Here is a 17,842-nt window from a genome sequence, read left to right as displayed (position 1 = left end):
TATAGTCATATATTTATTATGCAAAAGATTCCAGGGCTATGTTAGTATCTTTATTTTTTCTTTGCAAAATTGACTTTCCAGGACTTTAATAGACAAATGCACTGAAGGAGAGGAATTTTTACCTAGGAGAAATGGTTCTGAATCAGAGCCATAAATTGTAGTAACTGACATTTGGAGAATGTTTTAAGGTTTTCCTAGACCTTTGCATTCCAGTTCTCATTTAAGCCTCACAACAACCCTCTAAGGTAGGTCAATATTCATTTTTATTTTAACTTTGCGTTATGCTTTAAGAAATGAGGAAAGTTTTTTAGGAACTCATCCTGAACTCCTATGTGGAGTGCCTTACTGACCCCCCACATCTATTCTCTTTGGTCTGTTCATTATGGTATGCATACCAAAGTTACCTTTTCCAAATCTAGAATCCGTTCGAGCACCTGACTGCTGTTGAATGCTAGGACGGTATCTGCTACAGTGCTTTCTGCATCAGGTTTTGAGCTGGAAAAGACTTTAACAAAAATGAAAGAATTAATATGCCAAGCAAAAGCAACTGGAGAATAGCAATCTGCCTATTAGGAATCAAGAGAACTTTCATGTACCAGAAACTTCCGAATCAAGGGCTGATATACGTCTGTCTTGGAGGTTTCATCAAGTTTGAAAAAATAGCAATGACTAATAAGTTTCTGATCATCTTCCCTCAAATCCTAGAGATGGGAGGTTTTAGGTTCAAATCTGGCCTCAGATACTTCCTAGCTGTGTTACCCTGGGCAAGTCACTTGACCCCCATTGCCTAGCTCTTATCATTCTTCTGCCTTGGATCCAAGATAGAAGGTAAGGGTTTTTACAAAGTATGTAAATAATATGTGGGCTAATATAAATATCCTCTGCTTTTGAGTTCCCTGCTTTACTTTGACACATTTTCTTCTTGATTTTGTGGCAATTTAAAAAAATATAGTCAAGCAAATATTATTCTTAGTCTTTTTTCTTATCTTTTCATCTCTTCATAGATTTCCTTTATTTTCTATTTCTAATAATGGTCATTTCTTTTTTCCCCTTAATTTTTACTCCAATAGTGGTAAAGAATTGATGGATTCATATCATCTGTCTGATGCCCCCTTATACCCAAGGTCATATACTCATGGGGTGAGAGGTGCTATCTGTGGCCATGGAGACTCAGTGCCCAGCTAGTCAGCCTCCATGGTTCATTCATATAACTCTAGCTTCATTCTAGCCATGTTCTAACAGAGAGAGCTAAGCAAGCAACCATAGACAAGAACTTGGGTCTGTGTGTTCATGCCACCATAGACTAGCCTTGACCCACTACATGAAAAAAAGGCTTCCTTCATTCAAAAGAGAGAATCACATAGAAGACAGAGTGTGGAGTTGGGCACCCAGAATCATAGAATCGAACAGTTGGAATGGGTCAATACATGATACCCAACAAGTGCTCTGAATAGAAAAGATTTGGTTTCAAATACTACCTCTGATACACCTTAGGCAAGACATTTAGCCGGTATCGAAAACAACTCTAGGACTCATTTGCCAAATTATAGACAGATCAATGGAGACTTTTCAATGTTGACAAAACCACTGACCTTCCATTCATTCATTCATCTTCAACAACACTGCAGTGAAATCATTAAATATATTTATATCTTAACCATTTTAATACTGACATTTTTAATGACAATAGAAAATAGGCCTGCAACCATAACTATATTTTCAATTTATGGGATTCTACAGTAGACAACCAGTGAGGACACACTGAGTAATTGTGACAGGGAAGATGAAGTTCCTGATTATTTTGTTTGCAACTATACTCCTCTTTCCTAATTTTTTGCGAGTGGCTGGTTACTCCTAAGCACTGGGCACAATCCCAATCTTTATATGGCCAAGAGCCTGAAGTCTGCCCCTGTAATTATTGTAGGAAACCTTGATATCTCTGTATTCTCAAGAGTTTAACATAAGAACACTGCTACCCCCAAACAACGATAAGGAATATTTCTGTCTCTTAGGAATACCCTTCTAGGCTTTCCATTTCAAACTGGAAAGTTTAGAGAACAGACTTTCAAAAGATTAGACCTTCACCTGCTTTACAAAAAGAACAGAATAGCTTACCCAGTGATGTATTCCTTCTTTCTGGAAATTTAGCACTCCGAGGTGATGAATTACTGTCCTTCCGCAGGCTGGATGACTTTCTCTGAATTTCACTAGAGAAGAATAAGGAAGAATCCTGTAACATCACACACACTAATTTCCCACCGAAGTTAACAGTAATGTATCATAGAGCAAGTTTTAGGGCTGTGATGGCACTCCCCCCTTCCCCCAATCCACTTTCCAGGATTTTAACGGATGAACTCATGAAGATTTACATGACCAATGTAAAGATTCTTACAAGGTGAACTTTTATTCAGGTGAATGGTCCAGAAGATAGTTAGGAAAAGTTATTTTTACTTTAACCTTGTATTAAGCTCTCAAAAAAAGATGAAAGGTTTTATAATGAAATATGAAAGCGTATATGATAAGTCATTCTTTTGAAACTGGAGACTAGACAAAAATGTGATTTGAGGGCAGAGAAGGATACATGAAACTGTTTATTTCTTAACATGAAAGGAAAAATGTCTTTCCATGTAAAGACTTTTGAAAGGACAATTGAATGTGGTATAAGATGAATCATTTCTATCACATATCTAGATAAATGCTAAGATGTTTCTTACAAGTGAGACAAGGTAGCACCTTAGTACATTTGGTAAATTAATTTCATATAAATGGCTTTTCAATTTCTGTAAGACAATTCAGTGTCCAAATAGGGTTAGTCTACTACAGGGAATCAGAATGGGATTTGTTCAGATCACTGTTTGAGAAAAGATCATCAGATCATAGAGGAAGAGTTGGAAGGGACCTCAGAGGCATTCTACTCCAACTTCCTCAATTTACAGATGAGGAAACTGACGCCCATCATGATTAATTGACTTGTTTGAGGTCATGCTGGGAATCAGCATCAGAGGTAGAATTTAAATCCAAGTATACTAACATAAGAATCACTGTTATCTCCACTGGAGAAATTGTTGGCTCTTTGTAGGAATTAACTAACTTGGTGAGATGAACTAACAACTTGCATAAATAAAAAGGCATTGGGAGAATGATCATTTGGGAGAGAATTGAGGAACAAATGTATTGAGGGGAATGTAAACTATTCCTGTATATTTGGACCAGCATAGTATCATATATGTGTATTTGTGTATTTTTGTGTGTGAAGGTTTCTGGTCTGTAATTAATAAAGACATTTGGCTAAGGTACATAGACATTCCTGATAAGAGTGGAAATCAGAATTTCCTTGATTTCTTCTTGTTACATTTGGCTTACTCTTGGAAAATTGGACCAGAATTTTCATAGTAGGCTCTCAGGTATTTTCTAATTGAAATGGTTTCTTCTTGAAATCTGGATCATTTGCTTTCTTAAAACAGTAAAGAGAAAGTAACATTTGTTTGCCTTCCTTCGCTTTTTCCCTGTCTCTTCCTATAAAGTGTGCTATGTGCAGCAAAATTCCTGCATTCATTCATAAGGTATATGTGAATTATTCATGACTAGATACTGCTCCCTTAAGTCCTTTCACATTCCTTCTGCTGACTGTTTGGGATGAGAAAACTAGGCAAGATTAAAATAAGAACTGACCTAAACCTTTTTCCTTTTCTCAAGTGAAGTTTTTGAAAGTTTGAGAAACTTCAGTTAACTTGACTATCTATTTTCTCAGTGCTTTTCAGTTTGGATTATTGCTAGAAAGACTAGAAAACCATAGAAATTTTAAATCTTAAAAACAGCTGTTCTCGTGAGATTCTCCCAAAAATAAAGCCTAAGTTCCTCGAGAGTACCAATAGTTTCATTCTTTGTATTTACAGCCCTAGTCCCTGGCCCAAAGTAGGCAACAAATATTTGATTGTTGATTAAATAAAAAACCAAAACTCAATAAGAATGACAGGTTGAAATGAGCAAAAAAGAGACAAGCAAGAAACAAAAACTGAGTGATAAATGAGAATGGGAGAGAGGAGGCTTAAGATAGAAAAGAAATAATCATAAGGGACTAAGAAAGCTAGTGCAAACCATTAGTATAGGAAAGACCTTAAGAAGTCATCTACACAATACACCATCTTTTTGCTTCAGATGGACCTTAATTAAACTATCTCAGGGGAAAAACAGCTCTTTACTCTTTTCTTCAAGATCCACAGGGTATGGTTCCAGTTGTCTTTTAGAGGTGAAAAGTGAAACTTTATATATAATATGCACATATACATTTGTATATATTAATGATGTATTACTAATAATACATGCATACATTAATAATACACATGTCTACATATTACATATGTATACAGGTATGGGAGTGATTGTTTTAGTTTTCTTCATTTTTTTTTTTGAACAAGAGAAAGTAGACAGATACATGTTGGTAAATGCTGACTGTCCACATAAAGACATAATGTGTACATTATTTCCTAGGAGAATATATAAATTCATTGAAAGGCATTTCCAAAACATATTGTAGAACATTTTTTTATGTTGCAGGATCCAAGGTCTCCACAACATTTCTTTTCTATATCCTCATCGTCCCTCCCATTCTCTTCCTCTTCTTCCAGTACCCCTTTATTTGTTGTCTTCCTCTATTAAATATGCAAGGCAGGGGACTGGCTTGCTTGCTTGCATTTCTATTCCCCATGCTTAGCACAGTTCCTGGCCAGATGGTAGGTGTTTAATAAGTGTATGTGTGCTCTCTCTATCTCTCTCTTTCTCTCCCCCCCTCTCTCTTTCTCTCTCCCTCTCTCCTTCTTTTTCTTCTTCCACCTATCTATCCATCTACAGGTCTATCTATCCATTTATATGTCTGTCTATCTATCTATCTATCTATCTATCTATCTATCTATCTATCTATCTATCTATCTATCTATCCATCCATCCATCCATCCATCCATCCATCCATCCATCTATCTATCTATCTATCTATCTATCTATCTATCTATCTATCTATCTATCCATCCATCCATCCATCTATCTATCTATCTATCTATCTATCTATCTATCTATCTATCTATCTATCTATCTATCTATCTTTTTCTCCACTTTTCAGTAATTCCAGAGATTCAGGGATCTCCTATTGTTTTTTGGCTATACTGCTTCTTATATCATGTTCCACAATCTATGGAAGAAATCATCTATGCTCCAGATATCACTTCTCCTTTTCTCCAACCTCCTAATCACCCTATAAAAATTTACATTTTCTCTTTCACAGACTTTCAGTGCTTTTCTAGGTGACTGGCTAGTTCATTTTGTAAATTTATTTATTTAGCTAATGTGTTAACTTAGCTAAATACAATATACTTTCATAAATCAGCAATTAGGAAGAAGGAATTTTATTTTCTTTATATTTTTATGTCAATATAATTTTTAATAATTGTTTTTCTGACATTTTGAGATTCATGCTCTCTCCCTCCCTCCCATGGTGCATATGTTCTCTACAATGCATTCATATTTTTTCACCTTGTTGATTTTTTAGTCATCCTTAGTCTTTTAGTCATCCTGCCTATTCAATACACTGGAGACTTTCTTGTAGGTCTTAATAGTGTGGGGGAACTGCATCATCCTGAGCTGACTATTTATTATCTCCTGCTGTCACTGCATAACTAGCCCATCTCCTTTTCTTGTCATGCATGCCCTTGGTTTCTCTTATGTCATTTTTTGCATACAAGTGCAATTGATAAAGCAGCCTATTTGCAGTAATCCACAGACTTCCCTTTCAATGGCTGATGATTTTGCTTCATAGGAAATCATAGTGATCCATGATTAATAAACTCATAGCATCACCAGAAGAATATTGGCATTTAAATGAGGAGATTTCATACAAGGAAAAAACTTGGGATAATGGACAATAATGCATAATTTCCTATATGCAAACTAGCCTATCCTCATCCTATTCAGTCCTTGGCCACCTCATTTTCAAACTTGTACTAGATATATGTACTCATCCTTAAACTCAAAGGACTACCTATTCACATATATCATGCCATGATCTTGCATCTAATTTTTTCCCATGTAGACTGCTGCCCCAAACACTCTTGAATTGATATGGATGTTTCATTTAAAAAGCCCTAAAAACAGAATTAGAATTAAAAATTTCAGCATGATGTCAAATGAAAATAGGACGATCCAGAAAACTTCTCCATTCAAAAGGAATCCCTCTTCCATTTGCATACTGTAAATGATATTGTCCATAACACTCCAAAAGACCTTTGGTGAGCATATTTCTCCCTATTTTATTTCTTGATGGATTTTTAACAATCAAAGATCATTAAACAAAGATTTCTCTGATAGTTGCATTTATCAAATAATCTTTTGATCTTCATATATGTAGGGAAGACATCATGTTTTAAGAAGAGCCTTACAGGCCACATTTTACCAACAACATAGGAAAAATCATTCTAAATCATTGATAATTTTACAAATGAGAATGACTGAAACAATTGAACAGCAACATAACAATAAAAATAAAAAGAACAACAAAAATAATCTGAATCCTAAATACTCTGTACTCTGCTTTAGGACTTCTTCCCAGATGACTACTTAGATCAGAACATAGCTAGCTCCCACATACTCCAGCAAAATCTTTCAATTTGTACCAGAGAAAATAATAATTAAAAAAAACAGCAAAAAAATTATAACTCAATCTCAAAGAAAGGAGAAGAGTGAGTTAACTTCAGGAGTTCGAAATTAGCACAGAGCTCAAGGGAGCCAGAGTGAGACAAAGCTGAGCCAACCTCTCTACCCAAAAGTCTATCCAAGATAGAGCCTGCCTGGGACATAATGCTTCTATTCAGAAACTGGAAAACTGGAGAGAGGAGAAAATCAAAGAAAATGACAAGAAGTAACAAAAATAATAGCAAATTAAGAGATCTCCAAAAAGGGGAAAGTGAATGCAAAGGTAAGCTGGGACTCAAAAGGAAAACAACTACTGGGATATCTAAAAAAATGGTGGAAAAGAATTGAAATTGAACATTTTAAATGAAATAATAGCACTGAAAAGAAAAGAATTTGAAGGAATTTAAATAGCTAAAAAGTTGGGGGAGGGGTTAGACTTTTCTTAAGAAAAAGATTCTCCATATACTATAAGAGAAAGAAAAATTGATCAATTGATGAGACTTTAAGAAATATTAGAACATGGTGCAGCTAGGTGGTTCAGTGCATTGAGAGCCAGGTCTAGAAATGGGAGGTCCTGGCTTCAAATCTGATGTTAGACACTTCCTTAGCTTTGTGACCCTGGGCAAGTCACTTAATATTCATTGCCTAGCCCTTACTGCTATTCTGCCTTGGAACCAATATACAATATTGATTCTAAAATGGAAGACAAAGGTCTTTAAAAAAGAAAGAAAGAAATTTTAGAACCATGCTCAATCTTAGCCTCAGAATAAAGATGAATGAATATGTTCCCCTTCTTTCTCTGGAAAGAAAAACTACAGACATGGCATGTTGCATACTGTCTGAAGAGGCTGATGTGAACTGATTTTGCTGCACTTTCTGTACTTTTCCATTTTACTTCTTTTCTTTTTCTTTCTTCAAAAGAAAGTTCACTAGAACTGTAGGAATTGGTGAAGGGATACATTTGGAAAAAAACCTATGCTGTATAAAGAAAAGACATCAATAAAACATTTAAAAGAAATTTTCAAGAGACAAGAGACATCATCACATCCTGTATTTTCTAAACTCCTCCATCAATTGTCTAATTGAAAAAATAAAGTTTACTGTGAAAAATAATCTGTAAAGCCTGCCTCTTCCCTTCTCATATTTTCATCAAGGATACCTTCAATACATGTATAACCTCTTCTCATAGAGATTTTATAGAAATAAGAAAGTAGACACATGAGGTAGCAAATGCCAATGTCTTTATATTCACTTTGGGGAAGATAGGACAAAAAATACTGAGATATCCTGAAAATTTATCCAACCGTCCTTAAAATTGTGCTCCGGGTCTTTTTAATGTCCTTTGGATATACATTTGAATTTGATTAAATTCATTTATAGCACATTTTATTTATTTCATACTTATGAATTAACTATTATGTTGGTTATAATTGTGTTCATCATAATATTAATTATATATTGTTATGTATTAATTTATAACAGTTTATAATTATATTATGATTTATAAACTGTTATATATGCTAGGTACCATGTTAAGTGCTGGGAATACAAAAGCAAAAATGAAACAGCCCAACCCCTCAAAGAGGACAGGGGGTGGAACAAATACAACATTAAATATGAGATAATTTGATGGGGTGAAAAATGAAAATGGTGAGGGTTCGGAAGGGGATCCCTGAGTTGTATCTGGAATAAAGATAAAATGCCAAGAGGCAAAAGGAGGGAGTATTTCCCAGGCAAAAGGGAATAATAACTTATGTGGAAGAAGAGAACAAAAGATTGGAATGCTGAGTTCAGTGAATATAGAGCATCCTAAAAGAGAATAATATAAAGTAAAGATGGAAAGGTAGGTTGAACTAGATTTTTGAAGATTAAATGTATACTGAAGGATATATATTTCATCCTAGAAAAAATTAGGAACCACAGAGTTTGTTTGTTTGTTTTTGAGCAGAAGAGTAACATACCTTGACTGGCCAATGGAAATTAAAATTACAGGTTAAAAAAATTCATGTTGTCTTTGCTACAGTTTCACACTTTTCTCCCTTCAGACTTGTTTCTTTCTCCTGTAACTCCAGTCCCAAAGCTCACTGGTACAGGAGCAATGTTGTCCTAGACAGGTATCAAAAAGGTCTAATCCTCAAGGACATCCACAGTATGAACGTTTTAGGCATTGGCAGTATTGAGACCAGAACAAAAGGCTCCGGGGTCAACAGTCACATCTCTAGTACATGCCAGAATCCATATAAAATGATGCTACAAGCTATACATGGTACTTCCTTAGGTTTAAGTGAGAACCACGCCTGCTGATTTGAGTTTTGGTACTTCAGATGACGGAGGTGATGCAACTACTCTCATTCATTACATGTCAAGTGAAGGAGAAATTGAGAGATATCTACCTACCAGCCTCAGATTCAGCTCAGAAGATGTGACAGAAACAAAAGGTGTTAAAACACCAGAGCACACTGTTAAGATTTTCAACAAGGAGATGGAGTTTTATTAAGACTCCTTGGCATTCAAGGGATGCACAAGTTAGATGGCAGATAAAAAGCCATCCTATACAAAGGAACTGAGAGACTGGGCAATGTGCTTTTTTTACAAATTAGCCCCAGAAAATGGAGGGGAACCCTATCAAGACTATTTATTGCAACTACCTATTGCCACAGGAGATTATTTTTAAACCTTTTCTTTCTGTTTCAGTAAAAAACTCTAAGACAGAAGAGTAAGGGCTAGGCAAACAGGGCTAAGTTACTTGCCCAGAGCCGCACATCTAGGAAGTGTCTGAGGCCAGATTTGGGACTTTTAAAAAAATGAACTTGTGAATATTCACCTAGGAAAAGATGGAGAAAAAAGAGACTTCATCAGTGCTCCTAGACATCCTGACCCAGATATCAATGTTGAAAGTGATGCATTCAGTAAAGGAGGCTATGTCTGTTATTATAAGGCAGAAGAACTGAAACCAAAGACCGCTCCTTTCCTTCCTAAAACTGCCACGCGGACTCCCAGAATACAGATTCAAGCCAAAGAGCATGAGCACACTGATTGCCAGCCTGGCATAGCTGCCAGGCACGGTGGAGACATACAAGTCTGTAATGATCCTCATGTCTAGCCCATACCTAATATATAAATATATATGTGTGTGCATTTGTATATATATATATATATATATATATATATATATATATATATATAGAGAGAGAGAGAGAGAGAGAGAGAGAGAGAGAGAGAGAGAGAGAGAGAGAGAGAGAGAGAGAGAGAGACAAAGAGAGAGACAAAGAGAGACAGAGAGACAGAGAGGGACAGAGACAGAGACAGAGAGAGAGACAGAGAGGAGAGAGAGTGAGAAAGAGTCAGAGAGACAGAGACAGAGACAGAGAAACAGAGAGAGAGAGAGAAAGAGAGAGAGAGAGAACTCTCCTATAAGGAGTAGAGAAATCATTCAGTGACAGGAGAATTAGGTCTATTAGACCAAATTCCAGGTTAAATTCTAATGTTACAGGTAAACCTGAGGATACAATTATAGATGTATCTAGGTAATGATACTAAAGATTGACTATAAGAAATATGCCTTTCATGTAAGTGCTTCTTTATTACTATATGTGATAATGCTTATTTCTTATTCTGCTATTATATTTATTTGACTGTTTTGTATTCTATTTATGCCATAACAATATCTATTAATGTTTTACATATTCACTATTGTTTAGTCATTTTTGGTCATGTCCAACTCTTTATAACCCCCTTTGAGATTTTCTTGCCAGAGATACTAGAGCGGTTCCAGAGTAGCATTATCTTTTCTAGCTCATTTTATGGATGAGGAAACTGAGGCAGGCAGGGTGAAGCGACTCGTCCAAGATTACACAGCTAGTAAGTACCTGAGATTGAATGTGAACTCAGGCTTTCCTGTCTGCTCAGTAGTTATGACTGTACCACTCTCATCTCAGTACTCAATAGGAACCATTGTTATGGTTCTATTCTATTTTACATATAGGTCTATTGATAGTATTCTGACTGCTGCTAGCTACCATTGGCTTTGAACGATATTTATTGCTTTTAAATGATTGCTTTGTATGTTGGACATGCATGTACACATTGCATCCCCCCATGATGCTCTGCAGAGTACCATGACTTTTACTGTAAAAGAACATTTGTTTTAGTTATGATGCTACTGAAGGTGGATGATTTGGAACACCAGGAAAATCATCCTTGTAGTTTTAAAGTAGTGATGCTGGTGTTTCTACCGTATATTTATGTCTGATACTTGCCCTAGCTGATTTTTGCGAGGATCTGTGAGCAGTATGAGCCCAGGGAAGGAATATGACCTGAGTTCCAAAGCCTATCAGTATGGTACTCTCTCCATATCCTCCTTATTGGTGATCCAAGAGAAGAAGAGAGGAGAATCTCTTCTCTCTAGATCCTTGAGCTTTTTTTAAGTCTTAGTAAACTGCTTCTGGATTCTAGCTTCAAGAAAGAAGATGGAAGGAGCCAACATCACTTAAGGCTGATGAAGCAGAAGACTAGGAAAAGTGACTTAAGAGAAGATGGCTCCATCATGTCTGTAGCCCGAGCTTGCTAAACTGGAAACTTTGGGTGAGATCTAGGAATCTTTCTTTTGGTTGAGCTGAGTTGTATTGCTTCTAATGGGAGAGTCCCTTCACCTTGTACTGTCTGGCATATATTCTCCTCTGTATCCTTTCTTGATTTCTGTTTTGCTATATTTAGATAAATGGGTTTCTTTGATAATTTCTATGAGTGTTTTCATTGTGGAATAAGTATTTGGTTTGGAAAGCAGGCAAGCCTTGGATATAACATTTCCCCCAGTTAATGAAATAGCACTCAGAAGTTAACTTGAATCTGAAAATCACATCCGCTATTTAAGGGATCAGATAAACATAATTCTAGCCCAATACGGCTTCTCTCTGAGGAGACAATAGAGTGCCTCCTGCCCTAACCACCTGCTTCCCCTCCTCACAGGAAATAAAGTCTCCTTTGGAGAAGGGTAGGGGGAGAAGGGCTGAAGAGGTCTATTCTGTCCCTTTTTGAGACACACAATGCCATCCTATGCTACATGTAGGGGTCAGCCCTCTTAGTGCTCTTTTATGTTTTTTAGATTCTAAGTCAAAGCTCTGATGTTCTTCAATTATTGTGTGAATCGGATCTTACTGTTTTAAGCTTTCTCTGCAGCAAAGTCAATAGGGGCAGAGTGATGATGTTAGTATCCATTGGGCCTGGATTAGTGTCACAATGATGGAAATGCAGCACTGAATCCATTGGCAGCAATTCTTCTGTGAGATCAGTGGGGAGTGGGGATGAGGGGAATGACTCTTTTTCTAAAATAAGCCTGCACTTCTTTCAGATTACTTACAGATTCATCCTCCCATATGCCAACCACACAAGCAATTAGAGGGCATCACACTGTTCTGAGATGTTCTTTGACGGTGGAGGAAGAAAGACAGGAAGGACAAATTCTTTTAGGCCAGGATCATCAAGGGTGGCAAAGGATGGGAAAACTTAAATGTGTTCTTGCTTTCAACGTAGCAAGTGATAGGATGTGTGAGGAGGACTAGGGCCATTTATTAAAAGGCAGGACATACCGAAGCTGATGCCCACGGCAATATGAACTTAATAACAGAAATCTAGTGCCAGGGCAGCCAGGTTCATGAAAATCCCTGGGGACCGTCCTGCAAAGATGGAGAAGAGCGTGATTATGACTTTCCAATGAATATGTCATTGAAACGAGCAGGGTGGCCTCCCTTTCATGCTGCTGCCAAAGAAAGTATTCCTTTCCTCTTTCCAAAGCTGAGAAGAAAGAAACGTTTGCCTTTCTAAATGAGGTGACACCATACTTTGGGTTAGATCACAAATTCACCTCAGAGAAAGAATTCAGAGGAATGCTTTTAAAGCAGCAGCTACATGACCCAGCTTCACTGCATGGCTATATAAAGCATAAAAGTTAATAGCATGGTGGGAAATAGCATTAATGCAGTTTTATTGTTGTAGTTAATTTTGTAAATTAAGTTCCAATTACCTGCTACTCTGAGAAAATACTGACTGCATTGGAAGTGAGAAATTGATGCAAGTAACTAACTAGCTCTGGGTTATGGATGTTACTGATAAAAACAGCAGGATCAGCCTCAAGCAGGGCTTAACCTCTTTTTGTTTCTTGGCCCCCTTTGGCAGTCTGATGCAGCCAGTGGACACCTTCGCAGTCATGCTTTTCAATGTGTAAAAGAAAATGCCTAAGATTACAATGAAAACCAACTTATATTGAAATACAGTTAAAGGGGCAGCTAGGTGCCTTAGTGGATAGAGAGTCAGGCCTAGAGAAAGGAGGTCTTGGGTTCAAATGTGGCATCAAAAACTTCCTACTTATGTGATCCTGGGCATGTCACAGCTCCAATTGTCTTACTCTTAACACTCCTCTGCCTCGGAACTGATACCTAGCATTAGCTCTAAGATAGAAGGTAAGGATTTTAAAAAGAAAGAAAAAATACAGTTATAAAAATATGGTTTTACAAAACTTCACAGGCTCCAAGTTAAAAATCCCTGATCTTGAGCAACAAGCATCAATTCAGTTCAATCAAATATATATTTATTAAATTCCTCTTCTGAGCAAGGCATTGAGAATCAGCAGACCTAAATTAAATCCTAGTTCTACAACCTACTCAATATCTGATTTTTTTTTATGACTTGAGTTATCACTAGACTGATAACTCACACATGTTTGCAGTGCCTGAGCAGCTGGTTGACACAGTAGATGCAGCATTGGATTCAGATTCAAGAAAATCCAAGTTGACATGTTCCTTACACACTTACATAAGCTGTGTGATGGAAGGAAGTCACTCTACCTCTTTCATCCTCAGTTTTATCATCTATAAAAATGAGAATAATATCATAATAATAATAGGATCATTGTGTGGATCAGGTGAGATAAAATGTGTGAAGTTCTTTGTAAGGTTTAAAAATAAAAACTTTCATAGAGAAAGAGAGAGGGAGAGAGGGAGAGGAAAAGGGAGAGTAAGAGAGAGAAGAAAAGGGGAGGGAGAGGGAGAGAGAGAAGTGTGTCTTCAATCTTACTCCTATAAACATCAGTTCCACTTGACCAACTGCTTACTCAACATTTCTACCTTGATTCTGTAGCAATTTCAATATATTCAATAATAAATTAATTATCTCTTTACCTAAATTCCCTCTCCTTTCCTTTTCTATTGATGGCACCACTATTCTCTCAAGTTCAAAACCTTAGAGTAATTTTTTACTCTTCTCTCTCCCATTCCACCTCCCATCCATTCCATTGCCAAATCTACCAATTTTATCTCCAAGATATCTCTAATATCTGCCCTCTCTTCTCTATTTACATGGCTACTACCCTAGAACAAATTTTATCACTTCTATTTTATTTTTAAAATAATATGTTTAATATCTCTTGTTCCTACATCACTTCAATTTCCCAATGTTTTTATCCCTTTTTCCTCCCCGAGAGATATCCTTCATAATAAAGAACAAAAAAGGAAAGGTAAAAATAGTTGCAGCAAAACTAACCAAAGTATCAAAAAAGGCTAACATATACAGCAACCTATATCCATCATCCTATATATCCTCCCTCACATATACATCTAATACTTAACTGATGCTCATAACAGTGTTCTCACTGTAGAATATAAATTATTTAAACGCAGGGATTACCCTATTCTTTTATTTGAATGCCTTGCACAGAGGTGTTTACTTAATTTATTGTTGACTTCCATTAAATAGTCTCCCGGTTTCCATTCTCCCTCCATTCCAATCCATTCTCCAAAATGATCTTCTGACCATGTATTCTCAAAATTCATTAGTGGCTCCCTATTGTCCAAGAGTTCTTAAAATGTAATCTGATTCCATTTAGAATTCCCTAATACCATTTATGAGGTCCATAGGATTAAAACTATTTAATAATAATACAAATATGCTATTTGCCTATTAAAGCACTCATCCCTTTTCCAACTACATATTTCTGTGAGGCCCATTTTTCTTCTAATACTTCAATAAAAATAACATCACAGCAGATTGAATATAGAAGCAGTTAGAAGAATTCAGTTGTCTTCTATTAAACTAGACATTAAGGAGATGCAAAAATAGGTAAAACTACTATTTTCTTACTCATTTTTGGTTTTGGAGAAGATAGTTATTTTTCATGATTTAAGGTTAATGTAATGAGTATATTGTTAATTTAAGTAAGCAAATCTTTAAAAAATTTATCTGTTTTAATGTCTAATACAGTAAATATTTGTAGCTATAAACCATATAAACAAGCTTTGGGTTCCTTAATTTTTAAGAGTATAAAGGGCTTCTGAGACCAAAGAATTTGAGAAAAACTGCTCTTATCCCATCAGATACAACACAAGTTCCTATGCAATCTAGTGCCAACCTACTTTTAGAATCTCATTTCACAGTATAATTCTTTCCAGTCAAATTGGTCTACTAGCTTTTGGTTCTGTATCAATAAAAAATCTGTTACCCTAAAAAAGAACTACATATCCCAAGAGCCCACTGACTTCCTGTCATTACATACTTCCTGTAGACAGAGGATAAAGGGCATGGGCTTTGGAGGCTCCTCCTCTCTGATGTAGAATCAGCATTTATGGTGGTGAATGGGGTTGACTAAAAAATGGCTAACCAGCCATGGGCACTTGATCTTTATTTTGTATCTTCTTTATTCCTTGATTTCTAATGATCATTAATAAATCTCTTAAAATATAATATTTTTATTAGAGATTTAATTTTTACATTTGGCAACCAAAAGGGATGAGAAGCTCTCTCAATTTTTTTTTTAAGATAGCCTAGATAAAATTTTTTAAGCCATGTCTCCACCAAAGAGACTGGAAAGAGGAAGTGACGCAAAATATATATAGACTGTTTTTTACATCACTTCCTGCATCTCACATGTACCAATGGTAGCTTAATCTTGACTTAGGACAGCCCAGGAGGTCTGTCAGTTGTTTCTTATTTGTCACTTGCTAGCACATGTTGGTCATAGGCCATCCTCTTCAACACTTAATCCTTAAGTAGGGGTATAGACATTCCTGTTTGTTAGGATTTTTAAAACTAATCAGGGTGTAGAAAATCTAAAATTCACAGTTCTTCCATATCATCCTCTACTTTCCCATTTCTTCAAATTTACACATACTTTCCCCCAATGAAACACAGAAGCAGAGGAAGAATTTAATAGATGTTTGTTGAATGAATTATAAACAGCCTGGAATTAAATTCTAAAACTCAAAAGTTTTATCCTGGCTTCAAAATTTCAATTTCATAAGTATAAGATGAGTTATATCATAGCTCTTTAAAAAAAAGAAATCTAGTAGTGTTGGATTGAGGTGCAATGGAAAGCCTTGACATCTTCAGTGACCTGGGATGAAGTAGATGACCTTCGTGTCTGAAATCTGACCAAGCTCTAAATGCTCCACAATGAATATTTCAGCTACTTTTAAGGCTAACTGGAACATATAATTCTCATTTTCCCATTCCATCAAAGGAAGTCTTCACATGCTTGAGGTAGATGTCTACCTAACTTGCTGATGGGTTTGAGATTTCTCAGTAGCCCTCACCCTGGTGTAACTCTCTGCCAAGATGCTCATTGAGATGTCTACCTAGTGTTAATTTAAGTAGAAATTAATTTTCTATGTATAGGCAAATTGTAATTGTGTTGAAAGAAGATATCAAAATGTCAAGGCAAATTAATTTACTGTAATAACAAAACCAGTTTAAAGTAACATCCCTGTCCCTAAACCTATCCCCAAGCACCTCATGGAATAATTCTAGAGCTGTTGAATCTAGTGTCATACAACTTACATTGGCTCTGGATTAAAGGAAGTAGGAAATATAATTTGGTGATAATCATGATGAAGAAGCCCAGTCACCTGTTACCAAATTTATTTCTAAAGGATAATAACCACTCGTTGGTTGTTATAGGTATGCATCTTTCCAGAGATTACCTTTATTTTCAATATAATTATCCTAGGATAGATATAACATCTTGTTGACCCTGGGCAAGTTACTTAATCACTGAGGGCCTCCAAGAATCTCACAAAGACTGTAAGTTACAAGGTCTGCATCCATGGTGAAATTTTTGATTCTGGGTGCTCCCATATCTATATAAACAAAACTACAGGCAAAATAAATAGATAAACAAATGAATGCATGAATTTAAGACTTTTTAATAGAGAAAATAACTTTTCACCTAATAATATTCAAAGGGGTTTTACATAATTGAAAATAACATTAACAAACTCAGAGAACCTCCATCCAGTAAACCAAGGTCCAGATTTCATATCCTTCATTATTGGGAGAATTTAACCTTTACCGTAGGCATCTTAAATTCAACATGACTAAAAATAGAACTCATTATCTTTCTTCTCAAATCCTCGGCTTTTCCAAATTTTCTTGTGACTGTCGTGGGGCATCACTATTCTCCCACTCATGGAAACCTTCAACCTTGAGGAGTCAATCTTGACTCCTCTTTCTCTCACTCTCCATGTCCAATCTGTTCCCAAGTCTTTTCATTTTTACATTCACAATCCCTCTCCATATATCCCTTTCTTTCCGCTTGTAGAAGCTCTCAGCACTTTAAATCTAGGCTACTGCAACAGCCCTGCTTCCACTCTAGTCCATCTTCTACTTGGCTGCCAAAGTGATCTTCCTGAAGCTCAATTCTTACCATGTCTCTACCTACTCAATCATTCTGATTTTCTCCAGGATGAAATAGAAAATATTCTGCGTGGCATTTGAAGTCCTTTACAACCTTACCCTTTCCTTCCTTTACAGTCATAATATGCTTTTTTTCTATGTACTTTACAATCTAGGAACACTTGCCTTCTTATTCTTCTTTGCACATAAGAATTCATCTCTTGAATCCATGAATTTTCCCTACCTGTCCCCCATGCCTGAATACTCTCTCTCTTCACCTCTATCTCCTCGATTCTCTGGCTTTCTTCAATGTTTTTCTTTTCATGGGGAGGCATTCCCTCCCCTATCTCCTTACTCTACCCTTTTCCCCAACTACTGCCTTCAATCTGATATTACCTTCCATCCACTATATATGTAGTTGTTTGAATATGGTCTCCCTGATTAGAGTATGAACTTCTTGAGATCAAATACTATGTTTTTGCCTTTCTTTGTGTGTCCAGTG

At 36.2% G+C, this 17,842-nt stretch overlaps 1 protein-coding gene across 1 annotated transcript in view; it reads right to left on the bottom strand.

Annotated features, from left to right (window-relative positions):
• Positions 1-17,842, bottom strand: part of ABCA12 (ATP binding cassette subfamily A member 12) — a 242,256-nt gene that overhangs the window by 137,554 nt on the left and 86,860 nt on the right. The window contains exons 4-5 of the mRNA XM_007501784.2: positions 2,116-2,207; positions 405-505 (exon numbers count right to left, since the gene is read on the bottom strand). Coding sequence (XP_007501846.1) covers positions 405-505; positions 2,116-2,207 — 193 coding nt within the window. The remainder of the gene's footprint in view (positions 1-404; positions 506-2,115; positions 2,208-17,842) is intronic.

Source organism: Monodelphis domestica, chromosome 8, assembly GCF_027887165.1.
Source record: "Monodelphis domestica isolate mMonDom1 chromosome 8, mMonDom1.pri, whole genome shotgun sequence".
Lineage (NCBI taxonomy): Eukaryota > Metazoa > Chordata > Mammalia > Didelphimorphia > Didelphidae > Monodelphis > Monodelphis domestica.
This window is presented reverse-complemented; position numbering and strand designations above follow the sequence as displayed.